Here is a 17388-nt window from a genome sequence, read left to right on the forward strand (position 1 = left end):
CACCAATCTCAGTAAGTACCTGGCACGAGGAGCACCCATTGGTGACGGGCATCCCTGCAATGCCTGGCACAATGGGGGGCCCTGAGCTCAGTCGGGCTCTGGGCAGTGCCTGGCACGACCTCCAACCCCAATATTCTATGATGGGAGCCTGATTCCTGCTGGAGTTTGTGCCATAGAAATGCAAAACATTTGGTCATCAGCCACCTGGGACTAAAAAATGGGTATTTTCAGCCTGCACGGCTCTGGTCGGGGGTGAATTCCAAACCCTCCGCTCATATAAATAACCAAGACACCAACACAGGCATCACATTTTCCCTGTCAATGACTCATTTATTTCATGGGTCCTGGTCGTCCCTTCCAGCTTCCTTCAGCTTCTTTCCAATTCCCCCTCTTTTGTGGCTCCAGAATCCTTGGGTTTGTTATTTTGACTTTTTCAGAAAGAAAGAAGGAGCCTTTTCACTGAGCCTTGGCCCTCTCCTCTTTGGCAGAGGCTGATGTAAACAGCCAGGCTGGGCCAAGAAAGGATCTGGCTCCATATTTGTTTATTTCCTTGCTTAGCGTCCACCACCTCGAGGGATCGGCGCAGCTCTAAAGGGGATCTCAACACTGCAAGGAGTCATGGAGATCTTTGAATCTGACCTGGTGACACGGGCCGGAGGATGGCCAGCGTTTATCCTGGGTTAGTGCCCATTACTTCTGATGGATCTTCCACACCCAGTGCTGATCAAAAGACATCAAGAGACGGGCAATTCGCCCTGTCCCTAGGTGAGTTGTTCTGACGATTAACAGCGCCCCCGGTAAAAATTCGGGCCTTCCCTCTAGTTTGTTTCTTTCTCTGTAGAGGGATTTGTTTGTGTGGGTCCTACAAAAAGTAATGCCCCTGGCTTTAGATTGTTTTCAAAAGACCTTGTTGTTGTTATGGTAGAAATGCTCCCCCCTGAGCTCGGGGCCCCTGTTACGCCAGGCACAGTGCTGCACAGACACCCCCTGGCCCGGATCGGGGCCCTGTCGCGCCGGGCACTGCACAGACAATTAACAACAGTCGCTGTCCCAAAGAGCTTACCATCCAGCCTGGGACAGTGCCCAGTTCCCAGTTCTGCCACAGAAGCCCCGTGCCTCAGTTTACAATGGGGATCAGATCTGGGGGGCTGGCCAGAGTGGAGAGGAAGGGCTGGCCCAGAGAGCTGTTCGAGGGGGCGAGGGCCTCGGCTGGGTGATGCTGAATGCAGCCAGGGCCGGCGCTTCCATTTAGGTGACCTAGGCGGTCGCCTAGGGTGCCAGGATTTGTGGGGGCAGCATTATGCCGCCCTCAGCAGTAATTCGGCAGCAGGGGGTCCTTCTGCGCTCCGGGTCTTCGGCGGCCATTCTGCGGCGGGTCCTTCACTCGCTCCGGGACCCGCTGCTGAAGTGACCCAAAGACCGAGAGCACAGAAGGCCCCCCCGGCCGCCGAATTGCCGCTGACCGGGAGTGCGGAAGGACCCCCACCTAGGGCGCCAAAACCCTGGCGCCGCTCCTGAATGCAGCCCTGAGAAATCAGACCGAATCTTCAGCAAGACTGGCCCAGCCCACCCCACCCCTACCCGGCAGGTACTTGGGAATTATGGTCGCCCATCTGTCCGGGGGCTGGTTACTCCAGAGAGAGCAGCTGCCGGATGCTCTGGAGAAACTGATAGCTCTTCACCTCCACTTTGCTCCTATCGCAATCCAGACCTCCGAGGAAGGGGGCGGGATTGGGAGCTGGCTATGGGAGTAGGGTCTAGTGGTTAGAGGAGGGGGATAGACGCCAGGACTCCTGGGTTCTCTCCCTGGCATTGTGAGGGGAATAAGGTCTAGTGGTTAGAGCAGGGGGAAACTGTGGGGGTCAGACTCCTGGGTTCTCTCCCCAGCTCTGCCAGTGACCCAGCGAGCGGAAGGGCAAGAGCCAGGAATAGAACCCACGTGTCCTGGCTTCCACTGCAGCCCTGCCAGCCACTGGATCCCGGCGCCGCCTCTGGGCTGGGTGCTTAGCACAGTTAGCTCTATAGCCCGACCTAGCCAGAGCTCCCACCGGAGAGAAATGCTGCATGGCTTCCCTCTCCATTGCAGCCAAACCCAGAATCTCCCTGCGGCCGGCCTGGCTCGCGTTAACAACGCTGGGAGTTTTCTCCACGGTTGATCCCCTTTGCATCTTTTGGAAACCAGCATCACAAGAAGTAATCCTGGCAATTCTGACATCCTCTGGCTCATTAACCTGGAGTCTCCAACAGCTGGTCCCCTGTCCTGGGGCTGGATGGGAGCCGGCGCCTCCTAGAGGGGAAAAGCCCCATTCCCCACCTCCCTGAGCCAGCCAGTCCCTGCCCTAGGGCGTGATGGGGGTTGGCACTCTGCCCCCAATCCTTTCCCCAAGTTGTCCAGCCTTTGTGGGGGGCAGTCCTCTGGGCTTGCTGTGCGGGAGGGCAGGCTGGATGATCCCAGCAGGCCTGTCTGGCCCCATGGGAAGAAAGGGGGATCTAACTGGTGTGAAATCCAGCTCAATAAACGCCCCGTGGCTCCTCCGAGGAAACCCTTCGCACCTGCAGACCTTGAGCCGAACTCATTCCTGACCGTGGAGTTCAGCCCAGCCAGGCATGCAGGGCCAGCTCCTTTTCCCCTTACCTTCCGTTCTTCAGCTCCCAGGCTCTGGCTTGCGTTGACCTACTCGCGGGCTCCCTCGCATCTTTTTCCTTTTTAACCCAGGGCACAGACTTGCCTGAACATTTTGTTTTCATTTCATCTTACAGAGGGGAGAGCGAAGGCCTGGCCTCCCTCCAGCCTCCGAGGGGCGGACAATCACAGCTTGTGTCCGCATGAATGCTACATTGAGAGGTGCAGGGGGGGGAAAACCCATGAAGCTTTAAAAAGTGCGTCCAAAAAAGAGATCTCCGAGGTTGGTGCTTCTCGGCGGAGCTGCGGGGACTCATCATGCCAATGCTGAGACAGCTGCTGCTCTTCTCCTTTGCTCTCCTACTGTGCCTGGAACCTCTACCCAGCACCGGGCACCCCCGTATTCCAGAGGTGAGGCTGAGGTTTTTTTTCCCCCTTGCTAAGTTTTGGGGTCTAGTGGCAACAGCAGAAGATGTGAAACCCAGGAGCCCTGATGTTGTTTCTCATCTCCAAATTGCATTTGCACCTCACGTTCTCTGCTCTAACCGCTAGACCCCACTTCCCTCCTGGAGCCGGGGAGAGAACACAGGCGTCCTGATTCCAATCTAGTCATCTAACCACTCTGATCCCATCTCCTCCCCTAGTCAAAACTCTTCTTGTTGCAACAACTGTGGTTAAAGTCTGCATCAGTTGGGCTGGGTCACTTGGGGGTCACTTGTCTCTAGATTGTAGGGCAGGCACTGGATCTTTCAGTCTGTTTATCCAGCACCTAGCGCAGCTAAGACTGATCCTGATTGAGACCTTCTGGTGCTACCATAATATGGGTGTGCAATGCCGAGGATGGGCAGAGGAGAGAAAAGAGCCAATAAAATTTAAAACCACTGTGTTCTGCCAATGGAAAGAGAAGTGGGTCCGGCCCCATTGACTCGAATGGAGCTGTGGGCAGTTGACCCCAGCTACGGCTGATGGACACCGGCTGGGGGTCTGGCCGCATTGACTCTAATGGAGCTACAGCCGATGACTTACGAGGAGAGGCTGTGAGAACTGGGGTTGTTTAGTCTGCAGAAGAGAGGAATGAGGGGGGATTTGATGGCTGCTTTCTACTACCTGAAGGGGGTTTCCAAAGAGGATGGAGCTTGGCTGTTCTCAGTGGTGGCAGATGACAGAATATACGTTGGATATACGTTGGGGGCGCATCAGTTGGAAGCGACGGAGGAAGAGAAGGACCTTGGGGTACTGGTTGATAGCAGGATGACTATGAGTCGCCAATGTGATACGGCTGTTAAAAAAGCAAATGCGATTTTGGGATGCATCAGGCGGGGTATTTCCTGCAAGGATAAGGAGGTGTTAGTACCGTTGTATACGGCGTTGGTGAGACCCCATCTGGAATACTGTGTGCAGTTCTGGTGTCCCATGTTCAAGAAGGATGAATTCAAACTGGAACAGGTTCAGAGACGGGCTACGAGGATGATCCGAGGAATGGAAAAACTGCCTTATGAAAGGAGACTCAAAGAGCTTGGCTTGTTTAGCCTGGCCAAAAGAAGGCTGAGGGGGGATATGCTCGCACTATATAAATATATCAAGGGGGTTAACGTTAGGGAGGGAGAGGAATTATTTAAGCTTAGTACTAATGTAGCCACGAGGACGAATGGGTATAAACTGGATATTAGGAAGTTTAGACTTGAAATTAGACGAAGGTTTCTGACCATTAGGGGAGTGAAGTTCTGGAATAGCCTTCCGAGGGAAGTAGTAGGGGCAAAAGACTTTCCTGGCTTTAAGACAAAGCTTGATAAGTATATGGAGGGGATGTTATGATAGGATCGTTAATTTGGACAATTGATCTTGAATTACCACCAGACAGGTCTGCTCAGTGGTCTGCGGGGAGATGTTGCATGCGATGGGTACTGAGTTGCTGCGGAGAACTCCTTCTTGGGTGCTGGCTGGTGACTCTTGCCCGCATGCTCAGGGTTTAGCTGATCGCCATATTTGGGGTCGGGAAGGAATTTTCCTCCAGGGCGGATTGGCAGGTGCCCTGGAGGTTTTTCGCCTTCCCCTGCAGCGTGGGGCACGGGTCGCTTGCTGGTGGTGTCTCTGCAGCTTGAGGTCTTCAAACCATTTTTGAGGATTTCAATAACTCGGTCCTGGGATAGGAGTTGTATAAAATTGGATGGGTGGGGTTCTGTGGCCTGCCTTGTGCAGGAGGTCAGACTAGATGATCAGATTGGTCCCTTCTGACCTATGAGTCTATGAGTCTATGAGTAATAAGGACCAATGGTCTCAAGTTGCAGTGGGGGAGGTCTAGGCTGATATTAGGAAACCCTATTTCACTAGGAGGGTGGTGAAGCACTGGAATGGGTTCCCTAGGGAGGTGGTGGAATCTCCTTCCTTAGAGGATTTTAAGGTCAGGCTTGACAAAGCCCTGGCTGGGATGATTTGGGTGGGATTGGTCCTGCTTTGAGCAGGGAGTTGGACTAGATACCTCCTGAGGTCTCTTCCAACCCTGAGATTCTATGATTCTCTGACCCCAGCTGGGGTCTGGACCCATTGACTTCAATGGAGCTATGGCCAATGGAGCCTAGCTGGGGTCTTACCCCATTGACTCCATAGAGCTATGGCTGATGGACACTAACTGGGGGTCTGGCCCCACTGACTCTAATGGAGCTATGGCTGATGGACACCATCTGGGGGTCTGGCCCCACTGACACCATGGGGCTATGGCTGATAGACACTGGCTGGGGGTCTGGCCCCACTGACTCCATGGGGCTATGGCTGATAGACACTGGCTGGGGGTCTGGCCCCATTGACTCTAATGGAGCTATGGCTGATGGACACTGACTGGGGGTCTGGCCTCACTGACTCTAATGGAGCTATGGCTGATGGACACCGTCTGGAGGTCTGGCCCCACTGACTCCATGGGGCTATGGCTGATGGACACTGGCTGTGGGTCTGGCCCCATTGACTCTAATGGAGCTATGGCTGGTGGACACCGGCTGGGGGTCTGGCCCCACGGACTCCATGGGGCTATGGCTGATAGACACTGGCTGGGGGTCTGGCCCCATTGACTCTAATGGAGCTATGGCTGATGGACACTGGCTGGGGGTCTGGCCCCACGGACTCTAATGGAGCTATGGCTGATAGACACTGGCTTGGGGTCTGGCCCCACTGACTCTAATGGAGCTATGGCTGATGGACACTGACTGGGGGTCTGGCCCCACTGACTCTAATGGAGCTATGGCTGATGGACACCGTCTGGAGGTCTGGCCCCACTGACTCCAGGGGGCTATGGCTGATAGACACTGGCTGGGGGTCTGGCCCCATTGACTCCATGGAGCTATGGCTGATGGACACTGACTGGGGGTCTGGCCCCACAGACTCCATGGGGCTATGGCTGATGGACACCGCCTGGAGGTCTGGCCCCACAGACTCCATGGGGCTATGGCTGATGGACACTGGCTGTGGGTCTGGCCCCATTGACTCTAATGGAGCTATGGCTGGTGGACACCGGCTGGGGGTCTGGCCCCACTGACTCCATGGGGCTATGGCTGATGGACACCGGCTGGGGGTCTGGCCCCACGGACTCCCCAGGGCTGGACCCCAGCTGGGATCTGGTTTGTTTCATGCTGGCAGAGGCACTGGATCTCCGCTGTAGCTAAGCAGGGCTCCCGCTGGAACATGGCGGCTCCTCATGTGCTTCGTTGGGTGAGCTCCAGACTCACGCAGCCGCCTCCGAGCCAGAGCCCAGGGCCAGTGCAGCCAGCAGGGCGATCCGTCGGGGCTGAGTGGATTTTGTTAGGAAAAAGGAGCTAGATCAGGCAGGGCCTGCTTCTGGAGTCATGGGGCAGCGGGAGAATTTCAGTTTCCATTTCACTAAAAGGAATGAATGTGTAGTTCTTGTGCATTAGAACAGGGGCACGGGGCGGTGTCTGGGAGCCAGGACGCCTGGCTTCTCTCCGGGCACACCCCTTTCAGCCATGGGCAGGGCAAGGGTTTCTGAAGACACCCCCTACACATCCCTGTTTCTGTGCCCAGCTCACCATGACCAGCTTCTCCGTCCGCTCCACCATTGTGTCCCGCTACGCCTCCACCCGTGTTCGGACCGAGCTGAGCAACCCCCACACTGAGCCCAAGGAAGCCATCTTCGACCTAGACCTGCCCGGCTCGGCATTCATCTCCAACTTCAGCATGTGAGGCCGGGACAGGTCCCGGGCGGGCAGCTCCTGCGGCCACACCCCCACACCTCGGGGATGGGGGGGAAGGGGGGTTGGAAATGTGTTCACATGGGATCCGGGATGGAGGGGGGCTGGAAGGGACAGAGCAGTGGAGGAGAGTGGGAGTGAGATAGATAGAGGGGGTTGTGTGGGGAGGGGGGGTATGGGGAAGGAGTGAGTGTGGGAAGGGATGGGAGGGGATGGGGATGGAGAGGTGGGGAGGGAGGGATGGAGGAGTGGGGGTGGGTGGATGAAGGGAGGGATGGAGGAGTGGGGATGGAGACGGAGGGTCCCCAGAACCGGGTCTGATCAAGGAGACCTACCCCCACTGTGTCTGCTGCTATCTGGCAGATTTAAGGCCATGTCCCATAATCCCCCTCTCTTCCATCCTAGCACCATCAACAATAAACTCTATGTGGCCGAGGTGAAAGAGAAGCGTCAAGCCAAGAAGATGTACGACGAGGCCCGGAGACAGGGCCAGACAGCAGCTCATGTTGGCACTAGGTGAGAGCCCGGCAGCTAGTGGTTAGAGCAGGCTGCTGGGAGCCAGGACTCCTGGGTTCTCTCCCCAGCTCTGGGAGGGGAGTGGGGTCTAGTGAGTGGAGCAGTGGGGCCTGGGAGCCAGGTCTCCTGGGTTCTATTCCTGGCTTTGCCCCTTTCCCAGGGATCGGGAGACAGAGAAATTCCGGGTCTCTGCCAGCGTAGCAGCCGGAAGCCAAGTGTCCTTCGAGCTGAGCTACGAGGAGCTGCTGCAGCGGCACCTGGGCAAGTACCAGCACGCTGTGAGCGTGCGTCCCCAGCAGGTGGTGGGGAACCTCACCGTGGAGGTGAGCATCTCGGAGCGCACCGGCATCAACTACGTCCACGTGCTGCCCCTCCGCACCAGCCGCCTGCTCACCAACACCTTGCGAGGTACACACGGTTCACACCTCTGCGAGCGCTCGGCTCAGGCTCTCTGCACACTCAGCCAGGCATTGGAGCATCTGTCACATTTTTTATCTTTTCTCCCCAACCCTGTGGCCTAGAAACTTTCTCTTCCTTTTTTTTTTTAACCTGAAAGCCGGGATTCTGCTGCTGTTCAGTGGGCCAAGAGCCCTGGCGTGTTTGTGACTGTTCCCCCGTTACTCAGGATACAAGTCACCTTGTTGCCGTCTGCCTCTAGCAAGAAAGTATCTTTCTTCTGGCAGCCACTCCAGCACTCCCCTCTGGGCTGGGCCAGCCCCAACTTCGCCGGGCACCCACTCCCCGAGTTCCCCCACATTACCTCTCCCCTGAAATCCCCAATCCTTGGCCCCCCAAGTGGAGTGTGCTCCAGTTTACTAGCTTTCTCCTACCCCCGCACTCCTGTGTAACACAGAGCACTCGTGGGTGCTTCTGGAAAAAGGCTTATTAAAGTAAAGTAAGGCTCAGGACTGAACTAAAACCAGTGATGGAAACAAGTGGGTACCAACCTAGATCCTGAAATCCCAACCTGGGTCTAGCCTTATGGGTCATTCCCTCTCCTAGCTAATCAAGTGGGATTTCCCCCAGGTCGGCGTTTTTTGCCTCCCTCCGTGCCATGGGCGAGGGAGGCTCTGAGTCTGCGATGTGCAGGAGATCAGGCTGGGTGACACTGATGGTCCCTGAGAGGTGACATGGTACCTCTGAGTTTGCCAGGGATAATTTTGGGAGGGAGCAGGACAGCTCAATTAGCTGATGAGTAGCAAGGCTCTCTGGTGATACATTTCTCCTCCAAGCCCAGCCAACCTGCTTTCAGTAGGAACATATTGGCCCCAGGACCAGCGCTAGAGTTTCTCGCGCCCTAGGCGCACGGCCATCTCGCCGCCCCCATGTGCCGCTCCCGCGGCTCCAGAGGAGCTGCCACAGCCATTTCTGCGGAGGGTCCATTGGTCTGTGGCTCCGGTGGGGCTGCCACAGCCATTTCTGCGGAGGGTCCATTGGTCTGCGGCTCCGGTGGAGCCGCTGCAGCCATGCCTGCGGGAGTCCAGTGGAGCCGCGTGGGACCAGCAGACCGTCCGCAGGCACGACTGCAGCAGCTCCACTGGAGCCGTGGACCAACGGACCCTCCGCAGGCATGACTGCGGCAGGTCCACCAGACCCGCCTGCTGCCCCCACCCGGCAAAATGCCGCCCCCCGAAAATCCTGGCGCCCTAGGCGATTGCCTAGTTCGCCTCAATGGAAGCACTGGCCCTGATTGGCCCTTAACTGTTCCCCATTTGACTGTCTTGCAACGGTCCCGAGGCCTGACGAGTTACGAGCTTTCTGTAGACACCTCCCGTGAAATACCCTGCACGATCTAGAGTCGCAGATCTCGAGGCCCGTCCCATCTGACCTCCTTTGTAACACGTCAGAGAGCTGCCCCAAACCATGCCTAGAGCAAGGCTTATGTAAAAGAGATCCTGTCTTGATGGAAAAGTCACCAGTGCTGGAGAATCCAGCACCACCCTTGGGAAGCTGTTAAAACTGACACCTGATTTCCTCTCTGAATTGGTCTGGCTTCAGCGTCCAGCCCTTGGATCGGGTTAGCCCTCCCTCTGCTGGGCCGAAGAGCCTGTTGTTAAATATTTGCAGGAGGGATAGGTCAGTGGTTTGAGCATTGGCTTGCTAAACCCAGGGTTGTGAGCTCAATCCTTGAGGGGACCACTGAGGGATCTGGGGTAAAGATCCATCTGGGGATTGGTCCCCCTTTGAGCAGGGGGTTGGACTAGATACCTCCCGAGGTCCCTTCCAGCCCTGAGATTCTATGATTTGTACCCTGTGTAGGGACTTCTAGTGGAGATCATGGCCCCGCTTCACCTTCTCTTTGTTACGCGAACGAGATTGAGCTCTGGGAGTCCCTCGCTCTCAGGCCAGCTCCCTATCCCTTGTAGCGTTCTCATGGCATTAGCTTTTCGGACCCTGGCGCCGCACTAGACGTTCCTGTTCCGCTGATTCTCCCCCACGACCCACAGGGTCGCTGCTTGCCAGGAAAGAGGCCCCCCACCTGTAAGGCCAGCCAGCGCGCCTTGTTCCCAGAAGGACACGTGTCCCTGGAGCCACGTTCGCCTGCACCAAGTGGCCACCCAGCTTACTCTGTATCCGTGACCCAGCCCCTTCCCTATTTCCCACTCCCCCCACTTGGCATTTCACCAGTGAGGATTTTCTGTTTCCTTCCAGGACATTGAGAGAGACGGGCTGGGCTGGTGGAGTGAGTTTGTCAGGTCTGCAGGGAGAACTCCAAGGGCAGGGGACCGTGTGCCACGGGGTCCCTGTGTCCCAGCCTCCATCCAGCCCTCATTACCATGGCTTCTTCGCAGGGGACGCCAATGTGCCACCATCCACCTGGGTGGAGAAGGGGAGCCACTGCGCCTGGGTTGTCTTCACCCCAACCCCGCAGGAACAGGCAGCTTTCTCCAGCTCGGGCATCCTGGGGGACTTTGTGATACAGTACGACGTGGCCATGCCAGATGTGGCTGGGGACGTGCAGGTGAGGAGTGGCTGGAACTGAGATCTCACGGCCGGGGGAGAAGAGGGTGGGGAGGGGATGAGAGCCAGGGAATAGAGAACAGGGAACATCCCACAGAGGAGGGGAGCAGATAGACACATCTGGGGGTTGAGGGATGGGCATGGGGGGGAAGGGAGGGATGGATGGGATGTGTGGGGATGGAGGGATGGAGCATGGGGGAGGATGGATGGGGTATGGGGAGGAGGCAGGGATGGGACGGTGTGTGGGGGGGATGGATGAGGAGTGGGGGAGAGGAGGGAAGGGGTGTGCATGGGGAAGGATGGGTGCCCAGGCAGAAGGGTATGACCCCCACGCCCAGGCACCAGCTGTCTGTCCCATGGGTTCCCCTCACCACCACACCAGCACATGGTGGGTGTCCTGTGCCCTGGGCTGCCGCAGCCTCACGCCTCAGCCCCGCGCCCTTCCCTCTCCGGCAGATCTACAACGGCTACTTCGTTCACTACTTTGCCCCCCGCGGCCTGCCCCCCGTGCAGAAGAACGTGGTATTTGTCATCGACATCAGCGGCTCCATGCATGGCACCAAGATGAAGCAGGTGAGAGGGTGGAGATCGCCCATAGACCAGACCAGTGGGGAGGGGGCAGCCAGGAGAGCTGAGCTGAGCTGGGGGGGCAGAGATGGAAGCACCCGCCCCCGCAACAGCAGGCCTCTCAGGACATGGGTCAACATCCATGCAAATGAAGCTGTGGTCTAATTTGCACATCTATGCATATCCATCTGCCCCTTTAGACAATTTCCAATCCACTACCTGCTCCATCCCCCCTCAAATCTGTCAGCTCCACATTTGAATGGGTCGGAAAACAGAAATGCCAATTTTCTGTTTTCTTTCGGAGTTGAGATCTCGAAATTTTACACCAGCTGGAAATTCTAAAAAAATTCCAGGCGTTAATGTTGGCTCCTTTGCGTCTGATGGCGTGGAGGCAACCCAAGAGCTTCGGTGTAACACAGTGGAGGATTAATACAGTACAGAGCTCATATTTCTATGTATGGCATCGGTTTCTATACGGTCTAACTAGATCCAGTGGCTAGATGTTGAAAAAGGACAAATTCAGACTGGAAATAAGGTGTAATGGGAGGGGACTCACCTATTGGAACAACTGACCAAGGATCGTGCTGGATTGTCCGTCGCTGGTAGAGGTTCTTCTGAAAGCTCCACTTTCAGAATGATTTGGGGTCAAATCTAGATAAATTCATGGAGATTAAATCCATTAATGGCTATTAGCCAGGCTGGGTAAGGAATGGGGTCCCTGGCCCCTGTTTGTCAGAGGGTGGAGATGGATGGCAGGAGAGAGATCACTTGATCACCACCTGTTGGGTTCACTCCCTCTGGGGCACCTGGCATTGGGCACTGTCGGCAGACAGGACACTGGGCTGGACGGACCTTTGGTCTGACCCAGTCTGGCCATTGTTATGTTAGATCTAGGTCAAACTAGATTGCAATGACGTGAAAACCGAGGAATCCGATTCTTCCCATTCAGGTGAGTGTTAGAGCTGGGTGAAATGTTTGGGTTGAATAGTTCTCGAAAGATGCAACCAAATTCGGCCAATTGTTTCAGCTGGGGAAAAAAATGCAAACTGAGCATTTTGACGTTTTGTTTTGAAATTTAGCCGGGTTTGTAAAACAAAATGTTTAGTTCAACCCAGAACTTTTTTTCCTCGATTTTTTTGGTTCGGCCACCAAAGTGAAAACTCAGGGGGTTGCTGAGTTATAACAAGAGAAAAGCCTACAGGAAATGAAGTGATAAAGTCAAAAGGAAACATTGTTGAACTGCTCATTTTGTCATTGCTGAAGCAGTATACTGTGTTAAATATGCTAATCCATATAAACTAAGAGAAAATACCTATCGGGTGGAATCCTGTTGCAAACAAACATCGCGAATGTGCAGACTGCCTGCTTGGTGAAACGAAAACAAGACTCTTTTTCCCCAGGGAGATTTGTTGGTGAAACGAGGAAGTTCAAGAGACTGAGGAGGAAAAGAAAAAAGTGTTTAAAACTGTGACAAGTGATGCTCCAACAGCAGGATTTTCAGTAGTAGAAAAAAGCCAAAAGGATATTGAAGAAAGAGGTGACAGCTGCTAATGCTAAGGCCGTGGAAGGCTTATATACCCATCTTGAAACAAAGGAGGATGAGAGAAAAATATATAGACTGGCAAAGCCCCTCGTTAAGAGAACTAAAGACACTGGTGAAATCAAGGTCATTAAAGATGAAACTGGAAATACATTAATCAATGAGAAACAGCTTCAAGAAGGGTGGAGGAATTATTTTGAAAGGCTCATGAATGAAGAGAAGCCAAGAGAACCGTAGAATCATAGAAATGTCAGTCTGGAAGGGACCTTAACAGGTCACCAAGTCCAGCCTCCTGCACTGAGTCAGGACCAAGTAAACCTAGACCATCTCTGGCAAAGGTTTGTCTAGCGTGTCCTTAAAAATCTACAGTGCCGGGGATTCCAGAGCCTCCCTTGGACAGCTGTTCCAGAACTTTCCTACCCTTAGAGTTGGAGAAAATTTCCTACTATATAATATAAATCTCCCTGGCTGCAGATGAAGCCCATTGCCTCTTGTCCTACCTGCACTGGACGTGGAGAACAACTGATCAGCGCTCTCTTTATAACAGCCCATAACCGATTTGAAGACTTATCAGGTCCCCCCTCAGTCTTCTTTTCTCAAGACTAAACATGCCCAGTTTTTGTAATCGCTCCTCATGGGTCAGGTTTTCTAAACCTTCTAAGCCACCCCAGGGGCTGGTGGCATCAGTCCTGGAAGAAGTCACACAAGCTTGGAGAAACAGGAAAAATAGCAGTGAATCAGCAGAAGTATGGAAATGCTGGGGCATGAATGGCTGATTTTATTGGCACGGCCATTTAATGGCATCAGGACTGAGAAGATGCCTGCTGCCTGGAAGCTGTTCACACTCATACCAATATTTCAGAGAAAAGGAGACGTACCTGACTGTGGTGAACTCATAGACCTCATGGTGAAGATCTGGGAGAAAGTTATGGGTAAGAGAAGAGAGCAGTAAAGGGCAGACACAATTTGGATTCCTGCCAGGCGAGCCAACGATGGACACTGGGTTTGCATTAAGATTGGGGGGAAATTGAGAGAAAGGAGACACCCCGCACATGGTATTCATTGCTCTTGAGAACGCTTATGACCGTGTTCCGAGGGGAGTCATCTAGTGGTGCAGGAGAACGAAATCAATCCCTGAAGACTACATCCAACTCCTCCAGAACCCCGCAGTGCTGGTGTTAGCAGAGTCACAAGGCCATGTGCAGAAACTGAGCCGTTCCTAGCGAGAGAGGGAGTATGTTGGGGCTTTGCGTGATGTGCTTTTTGTTCACCTGGGTGCTCGATGTGTCCAGAGGTTGGTGCCCTGCGGATGATGGAGGGCTCGTGCGGCAGTTCAGAGAGATGGATGTGCGTGCTTGAACGAAACGGGAGGAAAATCAGCCAAAATAACGCAGAACACAGGGTGTGTAGATTCAGTGATACCTTGTAGGAAAACAAGACTGTGCTCATGTGTATCGGAGACACAAGGGGTTTGGCTACACTTGCAGGTTAGAGTGCATTAAAGCAGCCCCAGGCGCCCTAACTGCTGAGGTGTCCACACTGGCAAGGCACGTAGAGCGCTTGGACTCTGCAGCTGGAGCGCTCCTGGGAATCCAGCCCCACAAGCAGCGTAAAGCTTGCCACGTCCTGGCTGAAACGCCCGGGTGTCAGTGTGGACAAGCTGTGGCATTACTGCGCTGTGTTTGGCCTTTGGAAAGGTCCCATCATCCCCTGAAGTCAAGTGGCCGCTCTTGTCATTGTTCTGAACTTGGCTGCAGGAATGTGGATATCCTCTTTCAAAGCTCCGTTTCTGACAGCCGGCTGCTTATCTGCTCCGGGACAAGGCAAACGATGACTGTGGAATGCTGCTGTTGGGTGCTGCTGGTGTCTGAACTTACAAGACAGCGTGCTGACACACTCCCAGCCCCCCAAAACCAGCTCTCTCTCTCGCCCCATAGGCACAACACACTCCCTGCCTCACTCCACCCCCACCCCATTTGAGAAGCATGTTGCAGCCACTTGCACGCTGGGAAAGCTACCGCAATGCCCTGCTCTCTGTGGCCTTGCAAGAGCTACTAATGTGGCCACGCCAGTGCGCTTGCAGCTGACAGTGGAAACCCAGGGCAGTGTTTTCCCTGCTGCGCTCTCCGAAGGCGGGTTTCACTCCCAGCGCGCTGCAGCTGCAAGTGTAGCCAAGCCCTAAGGTGGTGAATCTTCTCTTTTATTTGAACAACTCTGAAAGCTCGTCTCTCTCCCCAGCCAAAGTTGGTCCAATGAAAGATATGACTTCACCCATCATGTCTCGGATCTCCTGGGACCAACGTGGCTACAACCCTGTGTAGATGTGTGTGCATATATGAGACAGAACATACCTAGAACACACATGAATATAATATGCTATAATATAGACTTACAGATACACATGTAGATGTAATTGTGGATCCACAGCCACATATCTCTGTAGAGAATATCCCATTATAATATAGTTATAATTAAATACGTACATATCATTGTAGATCTACATCCAGATACACAAATAAAATCTGACTGTCCCCTTATAATGTGTATACTTATGTGGGGATTTTATAGCTACAGGTGAGGCGTCACTATAAATACATGCGTCTGACACAGTGGGTATTCGCCCACGAAAGCTTATGCTCCAATACGTCTGTTAGTCTATAAGGTGCCACAGGACGCTGTTGCTTTTTACGGATCCAGACTAACACGGCCACCCCTCTGGGTCTATAAATACAGCGTAGATAGGCTCTCCTCTTTTCTGTAGTGTGTACTGGTACAGAGCGAATTCTCTCGCTAGGTAGAATTGTGTGTGTGTGTCCGACACACATCACTATGTGTTTGTGTATCCCATAGCACACATAACGCAGATCAGTGGAACGCCACCCCACAATCCCACGATGAAACGAAACAACAGAGCCAGACCAGTCGGTGCCCTCCTTTTCCCGTCGAAACCCTCGCTGAAATCCACCCCTTCCACCCTGTCCCCCTAATCCTGCCCTGCCCCTCACCTCCCTACCCCCCAGAACTCCCCCAAGCAAGGCCAGCCATGCTGCATTTCTGCCCCCAGACCAAGAAGGCCATGCACATCATCCTGAGTGACCTCCACCCGGACGACTGCTTCAATATCGTCACTTTCTCCGACACTGTCCACGTGTGGAAGGCCGAGCGCTCCATCCCGGCCACGGCCCACAACGTCCGCAGTGCCAAGGACTACGTCCACAGGATGGAAGCTGATGGATGTGAGTCACTGGGAGGGCGGGGGGGGGCTCCTACAGCCGGGGCTCCTGCCCCGCTCCTCACGGCACCCCCTGGGAACTCCCCCACAGACAGGGCTCCTGCCCCGCTCCCCATGGTGCCCCCTGGGACCTCCCCCGCAGCCGGGGCTCCTTCCCCACTCCCCACGGCACTTCTTGGGAACTCCCCCACAGCCGGGGCTCCTGCCCTGCTCCCCACGGCGCCCGCTGGGACCTCCCCCGCAGCCAGGGCTCCTGCCCCGCTCCTCACAGCGCCCCCTGGGAACTCCCCCACAATTGGGGCTCCTGCCCCGCTCCCCACGGCACTTCTTTGGAACTCCCCCACAGACGGGGCTCCTGCCCCGCTCCCCACGGCACTTCTTTGGAACTCCCCCACAGACGGGGCTCCTGCCCCGCTCCCCACGGCACTTCTTTGGAACTCTCCCACAGACGGGGCTCCTGCCCCGCTCCCCACGGCGCCCCCTGGGACCTCCCCCATAGACGGGGTACCTGCCCCGCTCCTCACAGCGCCCCCTGGGAACTCCCCCACAATTGGGGCTCCTGCCCCGCTCCCCATGGCACTTCTTTGGAACTCCCCCACAGACGGGGCTCCTGCCCCGCTCCCCATGGCGCCCGCTGGGACCTCCCCCGCAGCCAGGGCTCCTGCCCCGCACCTCACAGCGCCCTCTGGGAACTCCCCCACAGACGGGGCTCCTGCCCCGCTCCCCATGGTGCCCCCTGGGACCTCCCCCGCAGCCAGGGCTCCTGCCCCGCACCTCACAGCGCCCTCTGGGAACTCCCCCACAGACGGGGCTCCTGCCCCGCTCCCCATGGTGCCCTGTGGGACCTCCCCCGCAGCCAGGGCTCCTGCCCCGCACCTCACAGCACCCCCTGGGAACTCCCCCACAGATGGGGCTCCTGCCCTGCTCCCCATGGTGCCCCCTGGGACCTCCCCTGCAGCCAGGGCTCCTGCCCCGCTCCTCATGGTGCCCCCTGGGACCTCCCTTGCAGCCAGGGCTCCTGCCCCGCTCCCCACAGCACCCCCTGGGAACTCCCCCACAGATGGGGCTCCTGCCCCGCTCCCCATGGTGCCCCGCGGGACCTCCCCCGCAGCCAGGGCTCCTGCCCCGCTCCCCACAGCACCCCTGGGAACTCCCCCACAGATGGGGCTCCTGCCCCGCTCCCCATGGTGCCCCGTGGGACCTCCCCCGCAGCCAGGGCTCCTGCCCCGCTCCCCACAGCACCCCCTGGGAACTCCCCCACAGATGGGGCTCCTGCCCCGCTCCTCACAGCACCCCCTGGGAACTCCCCCACAGATGGGGCTCCTGCCCCGCTCCCCATGGTGCCCTGTGGGACCTCCCCCGCAGCCAGGGCTCCTGCCCCGCTCCCCACAGGATGCAGAAATTATATTAGAAATGATCATAACACACTTGAGCACAAGTCAGTAGAAGGAGTGAGGTTGGGTGGACTGGGAGCGGAGGGGGGCTGCGAGCCAGGATTCCTGGGTTCTCTCCCTAGCTCTGAGAAGGGAGTGGGGTCTAGTGGTTGGAGCTGGGAGCCAGGATTCCTGGGTTCTCTCCCTGGCTCTGGGAGGGGAGTGGGGTCTAGTGGTTAGAGCAGGGAGGGGCTAGGAGCCAGGATTCCTGGGTTCTCTCCCTGGCTCTGGGAGGGGAGTGGTGTCTAGTGGTTAGAGCGGGGGGCAGGGGCTGGGAGCCAGGACTCCTGGATTCTCTCCCTGGCTCTGGGAGGGGAGTG

At 55.9% G+C, this 17388-nt stretch overlaps 1 protein-coding gene across 3 annotated transcripts in view; it reads left to right on the forward strand.

The window, feature by feature from the left end:
* The window catches only part of ITIH6 (inter-alpha-trypsin inhibitor heavy chain family member 6), a 32040-nt gene that overhangs the window by 9861 nt on the left and 4791 nt on the right, over window positions 1-17388 (forward strand). For all 3 annotated transcript variants that reach the window (XM_050927196.1, XM_050927198.1, XM_050927199.1), the window contains exons 2-9: window positions 559-765; window positions 2761-3034; window positions 6653-6807; window positions 7225-7335; window positions 7496-7743; window positions 10128-10297; window positions 10753-10869; window positions 15468-15639. In XM_050927196.1, the coding sequence (XP_050783153.1) occupies window positions 2942-3034; window positions 6653-6807; window positions 7225-7335; window positions 7496-7743; window positions 10128-10297; window positions 10753-10869; window positions 15468-15639 (1066 nt within the window). In that variant the 5' untranslated portion in view covers window positions 559-765; window positions 2761-2941. The remainder of the gene's footprint in view (window positions 1-558; window positions 766-2760; window positions 3035-6652; window positions 6808-7224; window positions 7336-7495; window positions 7744-10127; window positions 10298-10752; window positions 10870-15467; window positions 15640-17388) is intronic.

Source organism: Gopherus flavomarginatus, chromosome 18, assembly GCF_025201925.1.
Source record: "Gopherus flavomarginatus isolate rGopFla2 chromosome 18, rGopFla2.mat.asm, whole genome shotgun sequence".
In the NCBI taxonomy this organism is placed as follows: Eukaryota; Metazoa; Chordata; order Testudines; family Testudinidae; genus Gopherus; species Gopherus flavomarginatus.